General features: G+C 37.7%; 1 protein-coding gene and 1 non-coding gene across 4 annotated transcripts in view; one reads left to right on the top strand and one right to left on the bottom strand.

Annotated features, from left to right (window-relative positions):
- Positions 1-282: 282 nt before the first annotated feature.
- Positions 283-23,889, bottom strand: part of SHCBP1 (SHC binding and spindle associated 1) — a 44,807-nt gene continuing 21,200 nt past the window's right edge. For 2 of the 3 annotated variants that reach the window (XM_069456526.1, XM_069456527.1), the window contains exons 6-13: positions 21,383-21,616; positions 21,125-21,293; positions 20,709-20,829; positions 19,287-19,418; positions 15,806-15,924; positions 2,538-2,624; positions 2,038-2,179; positions 283-608 (exon numbers count right to left, since the gene is read on the bottom strand). In XM_069456526.1, coding sequence (XP_069312627.1) covers positions 283-608; positions 2,038-2,179; positions 2,538-2,624; positions 15,806-15,924; positions 19,287-19,418; positions 20,709-20,829; positions 21,125-21,293; positions 21,383-21,616 — 1,330 coding nt within the window. The remainder of the gene's footprint in view (positions 609-2,037; positions 2,180-2,537; positions 2,625-15,805; positions 15,925-19,286; positions 19,419-20,708; positions 20,830-21,124; positions 21,294-21,382; positions 21,617-23,889) is intronic. The other variant, XM_069456528.1, reaches the window with a different exon arrangement.
- On the top strand, positions 4,919-5,025 carry LOC138374086 (U6 spliceosomal RNA). Its single transcript, XR_011231356.1, has one exon. It is a non-coding gene; the product is annotated as a U6 spliceosomal RNA (small nuclear RNA).

The raw sequence follows: 23,889 nt of genomic DNA, 5'->3' as shown, positions 1-23,889 counted from the left end.
TAACCGGCTTACTATGAGAGAATCACGTGTTTAAGAAAGCAAGCCATTCAGATAAGACGTCTCTAAATATTTTCTATTTTATGTGTTTTTATGATCTTTCCTATAAAGAGGGAGTGCTTTACATGTAACACCTGCAAATAAAAATAAACCTATATTTCACTCAAGCCCAATCAATGTATCAAATATAAAATACACACATAAAGCAAACTACAATGGCAGCAGTGATTCTTAGGGCAGCATGTATAAAATCCAATATTTTGCTATCTGTTTACATCATTGTGGTCAGAAAAGAAATGTGCCAAAACTTCCTTTCCCATTCCACTTAAACTGGTTCCCCACAATTCCAACAAACATTTCCTGTGACATTAAGTTGTCATCAGCTTCCGTGATCCCCAGTTCACTCAACCTCTTCTTCTTCATCTGGCCTTTTTGTGTGGAGGCAGCAACTAGTTCATTTATAATTTCACAATTTCCCTCAACTTGCTCAGAAAGATCAGATCTTGCAGAAAGCTCCATTTTGCCAGTTGCACACTGAATCAGCTCTTCTAGATCCACTCTTTCAGTTGCATCTCCCTCTCCACTTGTCTGAATTTTAAACGCTTTACTTTCTGGAAAAACAAACAAATTATAACAAATACAGTTAAATATATAAGCTAACTCAACTAAAACATATTTGTTACATAGTCTGTTAGAGCTTTGAAATTTTCCTGCCAAGGATTCCTGCTGTCATTTAACTGGATTTTACAAATTCTTTGTCATAAGAATCTCAACGAGCAGCTGCCTTGCTCTTCAAGCTAAGGTTTCCTGACCCTCATACAGGATCACCAATTTTGAACTCTTTGTTTACCCTTTTCTTCCTAGAATCTCATTGACACAGACAAGTTCTGGATATGCACTGTCTGCTAAGCACTGTTTTAGGAGCTAGGATGCAAAGGTTAATAAGACAGTGCTACTTTTTTTCTTTTTTTCCTACCTACTGTTATGAACATAATTGCTACTTTTTTTAAATGAACTCCTAATCTAGCAGCTAATTCTAGATGGGCCCCATGATCCCCACTGGTGTTAACTTTCATGATTGTTAAATGGCAAAAAGATCAGTTTTCTCCAGCTGGTTGCAGAAGAGGAGGTCAGAGAGATTCAAAGCATGAGAGATTTGCCTTAAGGGAAGCACTCTGTTGCTGAGGGGCCACGTGGCGAGGGCCTGCGAGCAGCCTCTAGGAGCAGAGCGTGACCCCCAGCCAGCAGCCATCAAGAAAACAGAGACCTCAGTCCTACAACCTAAAGGAATGAAATCTGCCCATGAATGACATCAATGAGTCTGGAAGCAGAGTTTTCCACCAGAGCTTACAGATAAGAATCCTGCCCAGCTGACATTTGATTTCATGCTGTGAGGAAATAACGAACTCACAGATATAACTGGAGCTTATCCTGACGGATGACAAGGACTACTCTTTACACTGCTTTAAACTTTCATCACACACATCGATGCTTAATCATTCTCTCTGACTGAGATTTAATAGTGATCTGTGTCGTGGTTTGAAATTCACTAATTTCGACTAAGTTTGCCCACTGTTGCTGCTAAAGGCAGGTGACAGGGAAGCATTTACTTCTACCAATAAAAAATAGAGGAAACTCCACCATGCCCTTCAGCAAGCACAGCCATAACCCGCACGTTCATTTCCTCGCCTCCGTCCTCAACAAACGCCAGCAGAAGCCACCATTGCTGTCATATGCCCGTCCTTGTTCTATACAGGCACAGACGCCAAGCATGACAAAAAGGGAACCGTATGACCACAGAAACCACACGTTATCAGGGCTTTGAATGAACAGTCGAACTAGTTGATCTTGAAAGTTTCTTTTACCCTGAGATTCTATAATGTTATGGCTTTACCAAGCTTTTCTCTCTCCATGCCCATGCATGTTCTAGCCATTGTTTTTAAGGAGGGGAGAAAGATTCAGACCCTTAATCAGAGTTTAATGTTGAAATAAAGTAAATTAGATCAGTTCTTATAAAAAAAATTACTAAATATAGCATACCTTCAGTTCCATCTTGGGCATTTTCTTGCAGGTCAGAGAAAATTGTAGGTTTCACCAAGACAACACCATAACCTTCATTATTATGTACGATATTATTCACCATGGATATTTTGGGAATGTCATAATGCTCATCTAAAAAGTCCTATGACATTGAAAACAAATGTTTTAAGGAACTGGCATATTCAACACTGCCTGCTTTAAAAATCTTTTTTCACACTATTCTAAAAATAAGGTGGAAAAATTATGCTTATTAATATCTTGTAGCACATTTTGAGTTCTGAGTGACATAGTAGTCCTCTGTCATTTCTGCAAATCTATAGGCAACACAGTATTCCCATAAGACACTTTCAGACACTAACTATTATATTATTAAAATTTATATACTGTTTATGCTTTTCAAAACCTGGAAACAGAACCCAACGTGGGAGTTTAAGAAAACATAGTTTCGTAGGTGAAATCATTCTAAGCTTTGCAAAGAGGGTGTTTCAGCAGACGCTCACCTTAATGAGGATCCCTTCCTTGCAGTGATGGATCCCATTGTCAGTCAGGACACACTTACTCCCAGGATATATTTCTATACCAGCACCCTGTAAGTTACAATTCGAGATAATGACAATCATTTCTTAAAAGGCAAGACTATAGGAGGTTTATTACAATCACTTCCTAGCCTTTAACACAGTATAAATGTAGAGCACAAAGGTAAAGTGGTTTTCTTTTTTTTTTTTTTGAGACAGAGTCTCACTCTGTTGCCCGGGCTAGAGTGAGTGCCGTGGCGTCAGCCTAGCTCACAGCAACCTCAAACTCCTGAGCTCAAGGGGTCCTCCTGTCTCAGCCTCCCGAGTAGCTGGGACTACAGGCATGCACCACCATGCCCGGCTAATTTTTTCTATATATACTTTTAGCTGTCCATATCATTTCTTTCTATTTTTAGTAGAGATGGGGTCTCGCTCTTGCTCAGGCTGGTCTCGAACTCCTGAGCTCAAACGATCCGCCCACCTCGGCCTCCCAGAGTGCTAGGATTACAGGCGTGAGCCACCGCGCCTGGCCGGTTTTCTTTTTTTTGAGACAGAGTCTTACTCTGCTGCCCAGGCTAGAGTGCCGTGGCATCAGCCTAGCTCACAGCAACCTCAAACTCCTGGGCTTAAGTGATCCTTCTGCTCAGCCTCCTGAGTAGCTGGGGCTACAGGCATGTGCCACCATGCCTAGCTAATTTTTCTTTTTCTTTATGTTTTTAGCTGTCCAGATCATTTCTTTCTATTTTTAGTAGAGACGGGGTCTCCACTCTTGCTCACGCTGGTCTCAAACTCGAGCGATCCTCCAGCCTCGGCCTCTGAGAGTGCTGGATTACAGGCGTGAGCCACTGCGCCCGGCCAAAGATAAAGTGTTTTATAGATAATTTTTGTTACGTATTTTTAATCAACATTTCCATTTGTTCCACTTCCAGAAAATTGTTGATCATTTACCACTTTCAAAAACTACACACAAACACACAAACCCTGGCTTAAAGCATCAACATTTGATTCCTCTTCCATTCTCTTTCATTCTAGACAAGTCAGTTTTCTGATTCTGCCAAAAAAAAAGTTATTTAACAATCTTGGCCGGGCGCGGTGGCTCACGCCTGTAATCCTAGCACTCTGGGAGGCCGAGGTGGGCGGATCCTTTGAGCTCAGGAGTTCGAGACCAGCCTGAGCAAGAGCGAGACCCCACCTCTACTAAAAATAGAAAGAAATTATATGGACAGCTAAAAATATATATAGAAAAAATTAGCCGGGCATGGTGGCGCATGCCTGTAGTCCCAGCTACTCGGGAGGCTGAGGCAGGAGGATCGCTTGAGCCCAGGAGTTTGAGGTTGCTGTGAGCTAGGCTGACGCCACGGCACTCTAGCCTGGGCAACAGAGTGAGACTCTGTCTCAAAAAAAAAAAAAAAAACAATCTTGTTCAAAGATGCACTTATGTAAAATGGCCATTCTCTCAGAGATACTCAATTAGTTGGAGAACAGAATTTGAGCTTAGCAAAATATTGTAATTTGAGGGTAGAAACAAGACTCATGTTTTTAAAAACACCCCAGGTTTAAAATACCCCAACCCAATTTAAAAATCACTTCTATGAGTTAAACGATGGCCTCCACTACTATGCATGTTAAAATTAGAAGCTAGTTCAAGTGTCATTTAGACAGAATAATGAGAAAGATTCAAACATGGTCCAATTCTGTCACATTGTCCCTTGGCACCACATGGTACCAACAAAAAAGTGACAGTAATAGGAATAATTTATTTCCTAATGTTATGTGAGACCCTTTGGGAAGCAAAAATGATTTACTCAAACCTCTATAGTTATAGTTACTTAAGAAACCATTTGGGAATAATTTAATACACAATATCATAAATGAAGAAGAGTTGCTATAATAATTTATGACACATCTACCGCATGTGTTAGGTTGGTGCAAAAGTAATTAATTATGGTTTTGGACCATGAATTTTAAATCATTATAACTAGGCTGAAACACATCTTTATCAAAATAGGAACCATTACAATCAACACATTTTTGCCAATGAGAAATAAGTTTGTTTATTCCTGTAGTGTAAAAATTTGTGCTTCGGGATTCGATGAACTCTTGGAAAGCATTTTCTGCATCCTGCTGGTTGTAGGAGCGTTTTCCCTGCAAAAAGTTGTCAAGATGCTTGAAGAAGTCGAAGTTGGTTGGTGAGAGGTCAGGTGAATATGGTGGGCGAGGCAAAACTTCGTGGCCCAATTCATTCAACTTTTGACGCATTGGTTGTGCCACGTGCAGTCGGGCGTTGTTGTGGAGAACTGGGCCCTTTCTGTTGACCTATGCTGGCTGCAGATGTTGCAGTTTTCAATGCATCTCAACAATTTGCTGTGCTCGCTTCAGCAGCACATATACTAAAATTGGAACGATACAGAGAAGATTAGCATAGCCCCTGTACAAGGATGACACGCAAATTCGTGAAGCGTTGCATATTTAAAAAAAAAAATTTGCTAAGCATACTTCTCAAATGTAATGGTTTTGCCGAGACTCAGAAAGCTATAGTGGATCAGACTGGCAGCAGACTACCAAATGGTGACCATGACCTTTTTCTAGTGCAAGTTTGGCTTTGGGAAGTGCTTTGGAGTTTCTTCTCAGTCCAACCACTGAGGTGGTCCTTGCCAGTTATCGTATAAAATCCACTTTTCCTCCCACATCACAATCCAATCAAGAAATGGTCCATTGTGTTGCATACCAGAAGAGAAGGAGACACTTCAAAACAATGATTTTTTTGATTTTCGGTCAGCTCATGAGGCACCCACTTATCGAGCTTTTACATCTTTCCAATTTGCTTCAAATGGCAAATGATCATAGAATGGTCGACCTTGAGTTCTTCAGCAACTTCTCATGTCATTGTAAGAGGATCAGGTTCAATGATTGCTCTCAACTTCCGATGGCTGGCCACTGCACTCCTCATCTTCAGGACTCTCGTCTCCTTTACAAAACTTCTTGAACCACCACTGCACTGCATGTTCGCTAGTAGTTCCTGGGCCAATGTGCTGTTGATGTTGCCAGTTGTCTCTGCTGCTTTATGATCCATTTTGTTTTCTTCTTTTCTTTCTTTTCTTTTTTTTTTTTTAAGCCAGTTAAATTTAGCAGTGGGGGGTTGTATACCAACCTTAGCGACACTAATGTTAATAAGTTCTGATAACCCACTATCATCAGACCAGTCTTTATGACCCATTTTGAACTCAAAAAAACCATTAAGTGACAAATTATATATTAAAATGATGTATAACATAACCACATTTATTTAAGAATGTATTCCAATATCAAAGGGCAAATTTCAACAATGCTAAAACAGCAATTACTTTTGCACCAACCTAATATGTTGAGTTAATTTTCTAGGAGTAGTGATATACCATGAGAAAACATTTTTTATTACTTCCCCCTCTACATATGACTGGACCATATGTACACACCAACTTAATTCTTCTGTGAAGAGGTTTTTAAAAATTTGCTAATTGGGCCCTCAGCTAAGAGATTTTCAGTTTGGGATTATGTGCAAAAAAGATTTCAGGATGACTACACTAAAAATACATATATAACAAAATAGTTAAAATTAAATATCAAACTATCAGGAATCATGTAAAATTTAAAAAGGAGACTAATTTAAACCAGCTGTCACCTAGCAAATGATATATTCATAATCAAAATATATTATGAACAGATAATTTGGCAATTAAAAAGTAATTGAGGAGACTCAATTGAGCCACTTCTGGGACAATGGAGTAGAGTCCCTAATTCCTCATGCTAGCTACAACCAAAACCATAGGCATTATACCAACAAAGCAATAAGGTTCCTAGGTTTTCTTTTTGCTTCATAACCCCCAGACTTGGAGCTAACGAAGCTGACAATCAAAATTAAAAAAAAAAAAAAATTAAAATAGGAAGAAAATCACAAAGTTAAACATTCAAAATTATAGGCATTCATTTGTAATCAAGTTCTTTTGAAATTGCTTTGTATATGGGCAGCTCTATGTAGCATACTTCAGGGAGAGTGGCAGCCAGGATTTGTTTTTTAACGCTATTTAATGATTTTTCCCTGGGAGTCAGCTAGCAAGATTATATATGTGGAAGTGCTTCATAAACTGTCAAGCACTGCCGGGAGTTAGCTATGCTCCCAGCAAAATAGGTCCCAGGCAAGATCGTTGCAAGAGATTTGGAAATAATAGAAATAGAAAAATAATAGAGACACAGAGTCAGGGGTCCTCCAGCATTCCCGTGAGCTGTGAGGCCCTGAGTGAAGTCCCGCATCAGTATTGATTGGTGCAGCAACTAGTTGCCAGTGGTTACAGATTTATGTGTACATGTCATTCATTTAGGTTTCAAGGCTCCCCCAAAGTTTCTAGAGTCCCCTTAATTCTATCTACGTGAGCAATTGGTTACAAAATTTTTCTAAGATAAACTTCTAAGCCCTAAGTTAAGAATACCTAGCTGAGTATACAAGTTGAAGATAAAATTGTCAATTAGCAAAAAAGCTAAACAGAAATATAGAGGCTATATATTTCTTTATCTAGTTTCTCATCAACTGAGACATGTTGTCAGGAGTGAAGTAGGAACTGTCCTTGAGGCTAATTAATTTCAGCTGCAGGTGTCTGCCAGGCTGGCATTCTTTGGTCAGTCCTTAACCTGTGACCTCATGCCGAGTTCTGTCTTACACAAGCATCAGGTGCTGGCCTGCAGGTCTTGAGACAGGCGTCGCCCTGCATACGCCCCTGACTGGTGAGATGCTCCTCTGTTGCTAGGCAGCGTCCGGTCTGTGAACTAACACGCTCACAGATTCCTTCCAGGCAAAACCCTGCAAAACTCCTGAACCTTACATGTCTCCTATCTGCCAACAAAGCACTATAAAATGTGATGTGGCATCATCATTATATGTTGAACTCTTACTGAGTGTTCACCATGTGCTTATACTGGTTAGCTGAATGTCCTAGACATTTTTAATATCTCGTAAAATGAGTAAAAATAAAAAAAAAATCCTCATAACAAAAAAAAAAAAAAAATAAGAAGCTGACAATTTAGTCTACCAACAGATACAGACCAAAAAGCCCCAAAACACTGCTCTGTCTAGCCAAAGGACTAGGCAACCTAGAAAGACAGAAAACTAAAATTGTCAGACAATAATAGCTCTATTCCATCCAAACACCATAGAATAAAAGTGGCCGCCCCCCCACCTGTGCTAGCAAAGGTCAAGAGAGGAAAGTAGACTTCCACTCTCTCAAGGTTATAACCAGGTACCCAACACCCCCACTGGTGTGGTGTCAGAGAAGGCCAAACAAGGAGCCAAGACTTTCACCCCCACGAACCAGTTATGAGGCACTCCCAACAGCAGTGTCAATGAAGACTACATGGAAAGCCTGGACTTGTACCCCCACCTGGCAACAACAAGGCACCTACCCCCTCTTCGCTAGTATGGTGTCAGAGCAGGCCTAGTGGAGATTCTGGACTCTCACTATTGCCCACTGGTAATAAGACCATCCTCATATATCACAGTGTCAGTGGAGACCATATCGGAAGCTAGAACTCCCACCCCCACCCAGTAGTAACAAGGAGCTCTCCCATCCAATGTGGGTATCGATGGAAGCCAAGGGGGAACTATGACTTCTACCTCCACCTGGGAGAACCAAGTGATGCCCTCCCATCCCCCACCTTGTCTCCTCCTGTAGTAGTGTCAGAGAAGCCCAGTTAAAACAGAAGATCTAGACTCTCATAACACAATACAAAATGTCCAGGTTTCAACTGAAAATCACTTGTCATATCAAGAACCAGAAAGATGTCAAAGTAAATAAAGACAATCCATACATGCCAAAACCAAGATGTCAGAGATGTTAGAATTAACTGACAATGATTTTAAAGCAATCATGATAAAAATGTTTCAACAAGCAATAATGAACATACTTAAAACAAATGAAGAATGCTCAGCGAAGAAATAAAAGATATAAAGAACCAAGTGGAGGCCGGGCGCGGTGGCTCACGCCTGTCATCCTAGCACTCTGGGAGGCCGAGGCGGGTGGATTGCTCTAGGTCAGGAGTTCGAGACCAGCCTGAGCGAGACCCCGTCTCTACTAAAAATAGAAAGACATTATATAGACAACTAAAAATCTATATAGAAAAAATTAGCCGGGCATAGTGGCGCATGCCTGTAGTCCCAGCTACTCGGGAGGCTAAGGCAGTAGGATCGCTTAAGCCGAGGAGTCTGAGGTTGCTGTGAGCTAAGCTGACGCCACGGCACTCACTCTAGCCTGGGCAACAAAGTGAGACTCTGTCTCAACAAAAAAAAAAAAAAAAAAAAAAAAAAAAAAAAAAAAAGAACCAAGTGGAAATTTTAGAACTGAAAATGTGATAACTGAAATAAAAAGCTCAGTGGATGTGTTCAACAGCAGAATGAAAAGAAAAGGGGGAAGAATCCATGAACTGGAAGATACAACAATAGAAGTTACCCAATCTGATAACAATGAGAAAATACACTAAAAAAGAAAAGTGAACAGAGCCTCAGGGATCTGTTGGACTATGACAAAAGATCCAATATGCACGTCATCAGAGTCCTAGAAGGAGAAGAGAAAGATAGTGAAGCTAAAAAAATACTTGAAGAAATAATGACTAAAAGCTCCCAAATTTGGCAAGAGACATTAAATCTACAGATTCCAGAAGATGAGCAAATCCCAAACAGGGTAAACTCAAAGAAATCTATGCCAGCATACATCATAATTAAACTTCTGAAAGCTAAAAAACAAAGCAAGTCTCGAATGCATCTATGAAAATTTTACACCTTACCTACAGCAGAATAAAACGTGATTGACAGCATCAGAAACCACAGAGGCCAGATGAACGAGGCACAGTATTATTCAAGGGCTGGAAGAAAATAACTGTCAATCCAGAATCCTACACCAGATGAAAATATTGTGCAGGAATGCAGAGGAAGTCAAGACATTCTAAGAAGAAAGGAAACTAAGAGAATTTGTCACCAGCAGACCTCCCCTAATAAAATGGCTAAAGGAAGTTCTCTAAACAAAAAATAAATGATAAAGGAAGGAATCCTAGAACATCCAAAAGCAAAAAAAGAACACAGTAAGCAAAAATATAGGTAAATATAATAGGCTTTCCTTTCTTGAGTTTTCTAAATTATCTTTGAAATTTGAAACAAAAATTACAATATTCTTTTGTGGTTCTAGGTGTATGTAAAAGAAATATTTAAGACAATTATAAACAGGAGACGGTAAAGAGACATGAAGAGAGGCAAAGTTTCTATACGTCACTTGAACTGGTGAATGATGACACAGGTAAACTGTGATATTATGTACATATAATACCTAGAACAAACACTAAAAAAGCTATAGAGAGATATACTCAAAAACAAATGAAATTCTGAAAAATGTTCAGGTAGCCCACAGGATGACAGAAAAAAGAAAATCGAGAATGAAAAGTAGAACAAACAGAAAACAAAAAATAAAATAGCAGATTAGAGATTTAACATCAATTAAATGTAAATAGTCTAAATATAACAATGAAAAGACAAAGATTGTCAAAATGGATTAAAAATACGACCCATCTATATGCTGTCTACAACTCACTTCAAACAGAATAATACAGGCAAGTTGAAAGTAAAACGATAGGGAAAAGACATATTATAACAACATTAGCGAAAGGATCAGGTATGTCCGTATCAATAACAGATAAGGTAGACTTTGGAGCAAAGAAAATTACCAGAGACAGACAGTAATGTTACATAATGATAAACATGTTCATTCTCTAAAAAGACATAGCAATCCTAAATATATGCCAAATAATAGAACTGTAAAATATGTAAAGCAAAAACTAATAAAAAGACAAAAACTTGAAAAAGATAAACAAATCCACAATTAGAGACTTCAACATTCCTCTCTTAATAATTGATAGAACAGAAAATCAGAGATATAGAAGAACTCAATACCACTATCAACCAATTTGATCTAGTTGATATTTATAGAATACATCATCCAACAACAGCATAATACACATTCTTTTCATGTGCTCATGGAACATATATCAAGATAGACCATATCCTGAGCCATAAAACAAACCTCAACAAATTTAAGAGTTGAAATCATATTGTGTGTTTCTAGAAATCAATGACACAAAGATAACAGTAAAACTCCAAATACCTGGAAACTAAACAACAAACTTCTAAACTCTACATGGGTCAAAGAATGAAAATACAACATATCAAAATGTGTGGAAGACAGCTAAAGCAATGTTGAGAGGGAAATTTACAGCATTAAATGCGTACATTCGAACAGAGGAAAAGTCTCAAATCAAGAATCTAAGCTGTCATGTGGAGAACTCAGAAAAAACAAAATAAACCCAAGTCAAGCAGAAGAAATGAAATCATAAAAACAAGAACAAAAGTCAATGAAATTGAAAACAGAATAAAAATAAATCAATGAAACAGAGAGTTGGTTCTTAAAACAGAGAAGACACAAACTACCAATATCAAGAATGTAATGGATTATCACTACAGACCCTGGAGACATGAAAAGAATAAGGAAATAGGCCGGGTGCGGTGGCTCATGCCTGTAATCCTAGCCCTCTGGGACGCTGGCAGGAGGATTGCTTGAGCTCAGGAGTTCGAGACCAGCCTAAGCAAGAGCGAGACTCCGCCTCTACTATAAATAGAAAGAAATTAGCCAAACAACTAAAAAATAGAAAAAATTAGCCAGGCATGGTGGCGCATGCCTGTAGTCCCAGCTACCCTGGAGGCTGAGGCAGGAGGATCCCTTGAGCCCAGGAGTTTGAGGTTGCTGTGAGCTAGGCTGATGCCGCAGTACTCTAGCCCGGGAAACAGAGTGAGACTGTCTCAAAAAAAAAAAAAGAATAAGAGAATATTACAAAACAATTCTATACCTATAAATGTGACAACACAGAAGAAATGGTCCAATACCACAAAAAGCACAGGCTACCAAGGTTTATTCAATATGAAATAGGTCATTTTAAGAGCCCTGTAACTATTAAGGAGATTGAATTCATAATTTAAAAACTCCCAAAAGAGAAATCTCCAGGCCCAGATGGTTTCATTGGAAAAGTCTATTAAACATTTAAAGAATTACTCCAATTCTATACAATCTCTTTTAGAAAACAGAAGAGAAGGGAACACTTCAGAATTCATTTTATGAAGCTAGTATTACTGCTACCAAAACCAGATAAAGAGATACAAAATGAATTATACACCATGACCAAGTGCGGTTTATTCCAGGGATGCAAGGCTGGTTCAAAAACTGAAAATCAATCAATGTAACCTACCATTTTCTTCTTACCAATAAGAAAAATAATGTGATCATGTCAATCAATGCAGAAAAAGCATTAAGAAAAGTCAACATCCACTTATGATTAAAATGATCAGAAAAATAGAAATACAGAGGATATTCATCAACTTGATAAAGAGTATCTACAAAAAAACCTAGTTAACCTTATACTCAATGATGAAATACTAAATACATTCCCCCTAATATCAAAAACACAGTAAGGATGTCTGCTCTCACCACTCTTATTCAACATAGTGCTGGAAGTTCTAGACACTGCAATAAGGCAAGAAAAGAAAAGGCAAATAGATCAGAAAGGAAGAAAGAAAACCGTCCCTATTTTCAGATAACATGATTGCCTATACAGAAAATTCTAAGGAATCTATAAAAACACCCCTAGAACTAGTAAGATTCATTCAGTAAGGTCACAGGATACACGATAAACATAAAAAATCAATTGTATTTCTATATACTAGCAATGAACATATGGACATCAAAATTTAAAATATAGTATCACTTATCACACCTGTAATCCTAGCACTCTGGGAGGCCGAGGTGGGTGGATCATTTGAGGTCAGGAGTTTGAGACCAGCCTGAGCAAGAGCGAGACCCCGTCTCTACTAAAAAAATAGAAAGAAATTATATGGACAACTAAAAATACATATAGAAAAAATTTGCCAGGCATGGTGGCACATGCCTGTAGGTCCCAGCTACTCGGGAGGCTGAGACAGAGGGATCGCTTGAGCCCAGGAGTTTGAGGTTGCTGTGAGCTAGGCTGACACCACAGCACTCTAGCCCAGGCAACAGAGTGAGACTCTGTCTCAAAAAAAAAAAAAAAGAAGAAGAAGAAATAGTATCACTTACAATCACTCAAAAAAGTGGAATACTTAGGTACAAATCTAACAAAACACACACAACACTTGTATGCTGAACACTATACAATGCTGATGAAAGAAATCAAAGATCTAATAAATGGAGACATACTGTGTTCACAGATTGGAAGACTCAGTAAAGATGTCAATTCTCCCCCCAAACTGATATACAGGTTTCTTAAAATTCCTATCAAAATCTCAGCATGATTTTTTGTAGATATAGACAAGATTATTCTAAAATTTATATTGAAAGACAAAGTAACTAGTGTAGCTGAAACAATTTTGAAAAAGATAAAGTGGGAGAAATCACTCTACCCAATTTCAAGACTCAATATACAGCTATAGGTATTAGCGGAGGAATAAATAGATATACAGACCAGTGAAATAGAAGAGAACCCAGAAATAGACCCACACAAGTATGCCCAAATGGTTTCTGAGAAAAATGTAAAACCAACATATTGGAGGAAGGACAGCCTTTTCAAGAAATAGTACAGGAACAATTAGACATCCACAGGCAAAGAAATGAACCTTGACCAAAACTTCACATCTATACCAAAATTAACTTAAAAATGAATCACAACCATATGTAAAACTATAAAATTTTTAGAAAAATAATAGAAAATCTTTGGGGTCTACAGCCAGGCAATGAGTTCTTAAACTTACCACTGAAAGGTTGACTCATAAAAAGAAAAACTGATAAATTAGACTTCATCAAAATTTAAAACTTACTCTGTAAAAGCCCATATGAAGAAGATGAAAAGATAAGCTACAGAGTGGCAGAAAATATCTCTGCAAACCACATACCTGACAAAGGAGTATAAATAGAATATAAATAGAACTTTCAAAACTTTACAGTAAAAGAAAAAGAATAATCCAATTAGAAAATGGGAAGGGGGAAGGGATGGGGTATGCATACATAATGAGTGCAATGCGCACCGTCTAGGGGATGGACACGTTTGAAGTTCTGACTGGGGGGGTGGGGGGGCAAGGGCAAAATATGTAACCTAAACTTTTGTACCCCCACAATATGCTGAAATAACAATAAAAATAAATAAATAAATGAAAATGGGAAAAATTCATGGAAAACATTTCACCAAAGAAGATATAAGTATGACAAATAAGCATATGAAAATACATTCAACATTACCACTAGGGAAATGACAATTAAAACCACAATGAGCACTCTGGGAGGCCGAGGTGGGCAGATCGTTTGAGCTCAAGAGTTCGAGACCAGCCTGAGCAAGAGCGAGACCCCATCTCTACTAAAAATAGAAAGAAATGATATGGACAGCTAAAAATATATATAGAAAAAATTAGCCGGGCATGGTGGTGCATGCCTGTAGTCCCAACTACTCGGGAGGCTGAGACAGGAGGATCCCTTGAGCTCAGGAGTTTGAGGTTGTTGTGAGCTAGGCTGACGCCATGGCACTCACTCTGGCCTGGGCAACAAAGTGAGACTCTGTCTCAAAAAAAAAAAAAAAAACCATAAAAAAAAAACCACAATGAGGCCGGGCACAGTGGCTCACACCTGTAATCCTAGCACTCTGGGAGGCCGATGCAGGTGGATCGTTTGAGCTCAGAAGTTCGAGACCCCATCTCTACTAAAAATAGAAAGAAATGATCTGGACAGCTAAAATTATATATACAGAAAAAAATTAGCCGAGCATGGTGGCGCATGTCTGTAGTCCCAGCTACTCGGGAGGCTAAGGCAGAAGGATTGCTTAAGCCCAGGAATTTGAGGTTGCTGTGAGCTTGACGCCATGGCACTCTAGCCCGGGCAACAGAGTGAGATTCTGTCTCAAAAAAAAAAACAAAAAAAAAAAAAAAACAAAAAATACGATGAGATATTACTACACACTTTTCAAAATGGCTAAAATAAAAAATAGTGAAAACACAAAATGCTGTTGAGGATACAAGAGAAACTGGATCTTTCAAACATTTCGACTGGGACTATAAAATGGTATAGCCACTGTGGAAAACTCTGGCAGTTTTTTAATCTTAAAAAAAAATTAAACATGCAACTACCACATAACCTACAATTGCATTCCTGGGCACTTACCCATAAGAAATGAAAACAATGTTTACACAAAAACCTATACACGAATGTTTAGAGCAACTTTCTTCACAATAGGCAAAAACTGAAAACAATCTAGATGTTCTTCAACAGTGAACAAACAAACTGTGGAACAACCACACATTGGGCTACTACTCAATAAAAAGGAAGAAACTAATGGTACACACAACAACCTGGAGAGAGCCCCAGAAAATTGTGCTAAGTGAAAAAAGCCAATCCCAAAAGGTCATATACTGTGTAATTCCATTTTTATAACATTTTTGAAATTATGATATAATAGAAATGGAAAACAGATTAGGGTTTGCCAACAGAGGAGGAGGTTGGTAGGAAAGGCAAGGGGGTTTGGTTGTAAAAGGGCAACATGGTGGGAGGCAGGTGAGGGAGGCAGACTTCACCACTATGCAATATATCCATGTAACAAAACTGCACATGTACTCCTTAAATCTATACAAATTAAAAATAAAAATAAAAAAAAATTAAAAGTTGAAAAAGAGGGCAACATGCCAGATCTTCGTGGTGATGGAAATACTCTTTAACTTCACTGAATCAATGTCAATATTCTGGTTGTGATATTGTAGTAGTTTTACAAGATGTTGCTATTAGGGGGAAACTGGCAAGGGCATACATACAGGATCACTCTGTGTTACTCCTTAAACAGTATGTGAATCTACAACAATCTCAAAAAGTTTAATTAAGAATAAAGCAATTGAGCTTTGTTGCAAAATTGTTTACAAAGTTATAATTTTAAGGGTCTAAACCTCTCTTAAAGTTACCATAAAGTAATTGTGAGATTTATTCTCTTCCTAATCTATGTTTTGAAAATGCTATGTAAGAACCTTGTACAATTGAGTTTGACTGACTTAGTAGATACGTGTCTGAGTATCTTTGAGGAAAGAGAACAGGATTATGTGCTTCCTCTTGGTCCCATATTTTTTATATGCTTATCTAGAACTTAAACCCAAACTACTTCCCCATGAAGACAGGAGCTTATCATACCTTGGCACCATACAAATCCGAGTTCTTCATTAAAAATTCTGCTGATGTTCGTACTGTGACTCCTGTAGTTTCACACTGCAGTACACAGTTTTCCAACGTAGTCTTACCACGGTGAATGACTATGATGAGAACATACAGTTGACTGCTTTAAGTAATGTGCCTTTTCCAGTATTAAAGATAGCCTAAGCCAGGCACCATGGCTCACGCCTGTAATCTTAGCACTCTGGGAGGCTGAGGCGGGAGGATCGCTCGAGGTCAGGAGTTCCAGACCAGCCTGGGCAAGAGCGAGATCCCATCTCTACTAAAAATATAAAGAAATTAGCTGGACAACTAAAAATATATAGAAAAAATTAGCCGGGCATGGTGGCACATGCCTGTAGTCCCAGCTACTCGGGAAGCTGAGGCAGAAGGATTGCTTAAGCCCAGGAGTTTGAGGTTGCTGTGAGCTAGGCTGACGCCATGGCACTCTAACCTGGGCAACAGAGTGAGACTCTGTTTCCAAAAAAATAAATAAATAAATAAAAAATAAAGATGCCTAGAGCTGATATTAGATGTAGTCTAAATATTTCTCAATAATTATCATTAAAACTTTGGTATCTGAATTACAAATTCATAAAATATGGAACAATGACTATTTTGAGTTATTTTTTAAAATCTAAAAGCAACATTCTTAAAAAAGAATAACCTGATCTCAGAAGTGCAAAAGCACTTTCATTATCAAAAACAAGTATCAGAGAGAAACTTTGCTGAGTATCTTGGAAGTAAGAAAAAGACCCCAATTCAAGAAAAGGGATACAGAACCTAGGAAACAAGCAGTAGTGCAACATGAAGATAGCTCGTTTCAGTCTTATTCTAAATTGAATACAATGAACACAGACCACAATATTAGAATGTTTTAAAAGAAAAAAATGATCACACAGAAAAGAAACTAATGTTAAACTAACAAATTTTCAAAAATAGGCTGAACCATTTTTCACTTTGGGTTAAATTTCCCAAAGTTATCATGCTATGTATATAAGCAAGTAATTAACCAGCCTTCCATAAACAGACATTCCTCAGAGATGGGTTCTAGACTACCACAATAAAGCAAATAACACAATAAAATGAGTCTCACAAATTTTTTGGTTTTCCAATGCATATAAAAGTTATATTTACACATATTATAGTCTGTTAAGTGTGCAGTAGCATTACGTTTTTCAAAAAATGTACACATCTTAATTTTAAAATACTTTATTTTGCTAAAATATGCGAACGATCATCTGAGCCTTTAGCAAGTTGTAATTTTTCTGCCCCACATGTTGATAGCTACTGACCGATCAGAGTGGTAGTTGCTAAAGGTTGCGATAGCTGTGGCAATTTTTTAAAATACGGTAACAAGGAAGTTTCCCATATCAATTGATTCTTCCTTTCATGAATGATTTCCCCGTAGCATGTGATAATGTTGTAACAGCATTTTACCCACCGTAGAACTTCTTTCAAAATTGGAGTCAATCCTCTCAAACTCTGCCACTGCTTTATCAATTAAGTTTAGGTAATATTCTAAACGCTTTGTCATCACTTCAACAATGTTCACAACATCTTCTACTTCACCAGGAGTAGATTCCATCTCAAGAAATCACTCTCCTGTCATCCATACAAAGCAACTCCTCATCCATTCAGGTTTTGTCATGAGAGTGTAGCAATTCAGTCACATTTTTAGGCTCTAATTCTAATTCTAGTTCTAGTTCTCTTGCTATTTCCACCACATCTGCAATTACTTCCTCCACTGAAATCTTTAACCTCTCAAAGACATCCATGAGGGTTGGAATCAACATCTTCCAAACTCCTGTTAATGTTGATATTTTGACTTCCTTCCATGCATCATGACTGTTCTTAATGGCATCTAGAATGGTGAATCCTTCCCAGGTTTTCAATTGACTTTGCCCACATCTATCAGAGGAATCACTACCTATAGCAGCTACAGCCTTATGAAGTATATTTCTTAAATAATAAGACTTGAAAGTCGAAATTACCCGTTGATCCATGGGCTACAGAATGAATGTTGTGTTAGGCATAAAAACAACATGAATCTACTTGTACATCTCCATTAGAGCTCTTCGATGATTTGGTGCATTGTCAATCAGCCTTTTGAAAGGAATCCTTTCTTCTGAGCAGTAGGTCTCAACAGTAAACCACGCTATAAACAGATGTACGTCATCCATGCTTTGTTGTTTCATTTATAGAGCACAGGCAGAGTAGATTTAGCATAATTCTTAAGGGCTCTAGGATTTGGGGAATGGTAAATGAGCACCGGCTTCAATTTAAAGTCACCAGTTGCATTAGCTCCTAACAAGAGAGTCTGTCCTTTGCAGCCTGGCATTGACTTCTCTCTAGCTATGAAAGTCCTAGATGGTATCTTCTTCCAGTATAAGGCTGCTTCATTTATATTAAAAATCTGTTGGTTAGTGTATCCACCTTCACCAATTATCTTAGCTAGATCTTCTGGATAACTTGCTGTAGATTCTATATCAGAACGTGCTGTTTCACCTTGCACATTTATGTTATGGAGATGGCTTCTTTCTTTAAACTTCTTGAACCAACTTCTGCTAGTTTCAAATTTTTCTTCTGCAGCTTCCTTACCTCTCTCAACCTTCACAGAATTGAAGAGAATTAGGGCCTTGCTCTGGATTAGGCTTTGGCTTAAGGGAATGTTGTGGCTGGTTTAATCTTCTATCCAAACCACTAAAACTTTCTCCTTATCAGCAATAAGGCTGTTTCACTTCCTTATAATTCATGTGTTCACTGAAGTAGCACTTTTAATTTCCTTCAAGAACTTTTCCTTTGCGTTCACAACTTGGCTAAGTATTTGGTACAAGAGGTCTAGCCTTCGGCCTGTCTCAGCTTTGGACGTGCCTTCCTTACTACTAAGCTTAATCATTTCTAGTTTTTGATTTCACATGAGAGACGCACAATTCTTCCTTTCACTTGAACACTTAGAGGCCACTGTAGGTTTATTAATTGGCCTAATTTCAATATTGTTGTGTCTCAGGGAATAGGAAGGCCAGAGGAAAGGGAAAGAGACAGGGGACTGACTGGTCGGTGGAGCAGTCAGAACACATACAATATTTAGTGATTAGGTTCACCATCTTAAATGGACACAGTTCATGGTGCTCCAAAACAATTACAGTAGTGACATCAAAGATCAGTGATCACAGATCAGCCTAACAGATATCATTAAAAAGTCTGAAACATTGTAAGAATTACCAAAATGTGACATAGAGACACAAAGTGAGCACAATTTGTTAGAAAAATGGCATCAATAGACTTGCTCAAAGCAAGGTTGCCAAAAACCTTCAATTTGTAAAAAACTCAGTATCTGTAAAGGGTAGTAAAATAATGTATGTCTGTACTCATGAGTGGCATTTCATTAAATTTTATCTTCCATAGAAAGTTTCCCTTCAAAGTCTAGAACAAATCATATACCAAACATTCAGATACTTACTTAAGATTCCTTCTACAGCATCATGCTGAACAAATTTTATGCATGAGATTTTAATATCTGCACCCGTGCAATCCACAAAAGTGTCACCTTTGCCCCTCTTTTCTATCACAATATCATCTGGTAGACCATATCCTAAGGAAGAGAGCAAGAATTTTAGGATGGATGAGGGGAAATGTCTAAACACAAAAATGCTACAACAGATATCTCTAGTTCAAATGACTCCAGATGATAATTTAACATCAGTCAATCCAGTTGCAATTAAAGAAAATCTAATTATCTCTCCATATGTCCTATTTAATTTAAACCAGGGTAATCAATTTTTAACAATAACTTCCCAAGTGGTCCCCATATCAGGAAGACTATCCTACCATCCATCTCAGACCAGCTCAGCACTAAATTCACTTATAAAACTGCTATAAAAAATAAATAAATAATCCTAAGAACTTAGATCTGGGTCAAAGGGCTTCTAAGCATTCAATCCTTTTAAGTTTTACCTCTGGGATTCTATGATTCTAATATAAATTACATTTGAATAAACCAAAGCATTTTCTCAAGATTATCTAATTTTAATAGGCTCTTAAAGAAATTGACTTAAAATCTAACAAACTGACTTAAACAATTGTAGCTACTAGAAAAACTGAACTACTCTGTTAACCAATAAAAAAAGTCAGATCTTGGCTGGGCACAGTGGCTCACACCTACAATACTAGCATTTTGGGAGGCTGAAGCGGGAAGATTGCTTGAGGCAGGAGTTTAAGACCAGCCTGAACAAGAGCTAGACCTTGTCACTACAAAAAATAGAAAAATTATTGAGAAATATTTAGACTACATCTAATATCAGCTCTAAGCTATCTTTATTTTTTATTTATTTATTTATTTATTTATTTTTTTTCGGAAACAGAGTCTCGCTCTGTTGCCCAGGTTAGAGTGCCATTGGCGTCAGCCTAACTCACAGCAACCTCAAATTCCTGGGCTTAAGCGATCCTTCTGCCCAGGCAAGAGAGTGAGACTCTGTCTAAAAAAAAAAAAAAAAAAAAAATAAGAGCAAGCAACAAACCTAAATACTACTAAAATTTAAAAAAACATTGCTGGGAACTTTTTTTTATATACTAGAAATTAGATTTCCTTTACATAAACCACCTATAATCTGAAAAGTATGCTTCTTCCTAATAGTTTTTTTCCTATATGTGCCTGTAAACATCTTCCCAACATGTATACTGCTGTAAAGAACCATAAGACAAGTTATTCAAATACTGGGTCAATTTGCTTTAAGCTTTTAATAACCTTAATGTTTCAAGGCAACCCATTTTAAATCAAATGGGCTGAAATCACATTCTTGGAGCTTCAACAAGATTGGTGATTTACTTATTTACTTAACCATATCATACATGCGAGTTTGGTTGTGTGATCTTCCACACTCACCTTCCAACTCAATGGAGTCAGCAATGGAGAATGTGCCATGTACCACGTAATGGCCAGGACAAACAATAACAGTGTCACCTTCATAGCAGGCATTTATAGCAGACAATGGATCCCTATGGAACTAGAAAACAATGACAACACATTGCAAATACACCCCCAAAAAGCAACTTGAATATTAGTCCAGGTGTCTTCATGTCTCACTTTGAAAATGGAGCCAAAACTGTATATTGAAGTATCTGCTTTAATAACTGAGCCCAAAACATGCTTGGTAAGTGACTACTGCTGATAAACGGCAGGGCTCTATTTCCCATTTCACAGAAAACCATCTCGGAAAGCTCCCATAAACCCTTTGTAGAATTCAGGAAAACCTGCAATAAATGAGAAGGAAAAGAGCCACCTAGAGCAAGAAACTCTACCTGAATTTCTGTTTCTTCTTCATAAGGCTCCTGGCAAAGCCTGTCCCTGAGCAGGGAACACAGTAGACCAGTCGTTATGGCAGAGGAGACCACATGGGTGACCTTCTGACCACTTGGACGGATGCCTTTTGCTTGGATATTAGAATTCTTCTGATAACCAAACACATACCTTAAAGAAACCAAACAGAGCTATCAGTTTTCAGTAAGACGGCTTGTAAAAGAAGATGCTAACTAGCTAAGATAACAAGACACACATACCTCAACAAAGGATTCTCAATGAGTTTTAGCTTTTGTTTCAACTGTTCCATCTCCGAATACAATTTTAACCCTTCCACCATGGAGATATTTTCCTGCTCGGAATCAGAGTTACAATTTGATAAACTGCTTCTCAGATTTAAAAATTTTCTGTAACTCTCCTCGCATTGAGACAACAGATTGCGGTAGTCAACAATAAGTCCTGAAGGAACTCGGTCTTCAAGAATGTCATAATGCCTGAAAGTTTAAAAGCAAATTGAAATCCATTGCCATTCAGGCACATTTTCCTACCATTAAGACTGCACATCTAGTCCTCAAAGACCAAATAAGAAAAGTGTTTTATGGTATATAACTCAGGCACAAGTTAAGTCTGTCTGATGGCACTCTATTATTAATGTAAGTAGAAGCCATCGAAAGTTTGAAGCACTATTTCATTAAGATCACTAATTTTTCTTCTATTGAGAAGTTGATTATTTTTGGTCTTAGATCCAAGCATTTGTGTTTTAGAAACGCTGAAAGTTCACGTTGCATAATTTGTAATCATTATTTAATAAGAAATTCCTTTCTTCTCATATATTAGATTCAAAATCTTAAGGAAGGAGTGGCAGAGGGCAATGTGGGAGTGTGGGTAGGAAGGGAAGTATCTCAAATTGTTTCACAACAATGTTTAAGATTACCATATTTATAGGATCAAATATTAGAAATGATTCAAATCATCTGTCTGTGCTTGCATTTAAAGCACTATGGCACAAAATTCTGAATATTTCTTCAGAAATATCATTAGAGAATTTCAAAAACGTAAGCCTTTGAGATTCTGAGAAAAAAAAAATAAAGCTGTCATTACTAAACTAGAGCATGATTAAAACAAAATAACCAGGTACTAGAAAACCTTATTAGCACTTTAAATTTATTAATGTATATAACCCTCTCAAATATAAAGACAGAACAAAAAATATTTCTAGATGTAATAAAATAATTTATAAATGTACAATCAAGTTCATGGGTAAAAATTAATGGATTTGAAAATAAAGTACAATATTGGCATTACCTATAGTTAAAATAATTGCTCTATTTCTCAGTAAAATGTATATTGACTAGCTATTCCTTAGGTCAGAGCTTCTCAACCCTGGCTAAACATTAAATCACCTGGGGAGCTTTTGAAAATACAGGTGCTCAGGCCCCTATCCAGACCAATTAAATTCGTCTCTGGAAGTAGGTATTTTTTAAAGTTCCCTAGAGATGCTAATGTGTAGCCAAGGTTGAGAACTATTGCCTTAGACGATGTTTTTTTAAACTTAGTTATGCTCTGAATAAGATAGAAAAAAAAAAAAAAAAAACAGAACCACATCCTAAACAGATCGAATTACATCGAATTATGGTGAACATTCAAATATTTAAAATGAATAAAAAATGCTTTTTTCCTGTTTTTCAAGTAAATGAATTAGGTGAAGCCTGAAAAGCAAAGATTTTGTCTGCTTTAGTTAATCCATACTCATTTAGAAATATTCCGCTTTGCAAACAACAAACTGGGGACCAAACCACTGGTCTATTAAGTTGCAAAGATTATGACTCAAATTTTAAAATAAATTTCTTAACATTTCCAATACCCATGCCAGTTAGCTTATTTCTTATTATACTAATACTTTGTAGTCTAGAGGCAATGAACCTAACATCTGTGTCTCAGACCCCTAAGTTCTGAAGCAGTGTGTTTTGAATTAGAAAGGAAAACATTTACTGCACAGTGCAAAATCAAGACTGTATGGTTTGGCCCAGTGCGGTGGCTCACGCCTGTAATCCTAGCACTCTGGAAGGCCGAGGCGGGAGGATTGCTCAAGGTCAGGAGTTCAAGACCAGCCTGAGCAAGAGTGAGACTCCGACTCTACTAAAAAATAGAAAGAAATTATCTGGACAACTAAAAACATATAGAAAAAATTAGCCAGGCATGGTGGCACATGCCTGTAGTCCCAGCTACTCGGGAGGCTGAGGCAGAAGGATTGCTTAAGCCCAGGAGTTTGAGGTTGCTGTGAGCTAGGCTGATGCCACAGCACTCTAGCCAGGGCAACAGAGCAAGACTCTGTCTCCAGAAAAAAAAAAAAAAAAAAAGACTGTATGGTTTGATTCCTTTTAAATCTTGCCTGTTGCTAGCTCCAATCCTATCTTAGCCCAGGGACCTTTTTAAAGAATCTGCCCAATTTGACAGCATTCCAGTCTCCCCATCAAGTACCATAGTTTCTTCCCTATAACAATCCCTCCCTTATGATTTCCCATCTTCCAGTGACGAACAAGGTACGTATGTAAATTATTTCTTCTTGTTGGCATGTGCACGGCTGTCAAATCAGAAGACAATTTTTTTCCAAGTAAAAATCAAATTTGCCAGAAACACATGAAATTCACCTACCATTACATTTCACTTCAATCAAAACCAATCATTGCTCTTTAAAAGCAAGTGTATCAAATCTAGAAAATATTCAACCATATTGAAATTCTGGGATTTTATTGAATACACTATG

This window comes from Eulemur rufifrons, chromosome 23, assembly GCF_041146395.1.
Source record: "Eulemur rufifrons isolate Redbay chromosome 23, OSU_ERuf_1, whole genome shotgun sequence".
Lineage (NCBI taxonomy): Eukaryota > Metazoa > Chordata > Mammalia > Primates > Lemuridae > Eulemur > Eulemur rufifrons.
This window is presented reverse-complemented; position numbering and strand designations above follow the sequence as displayed.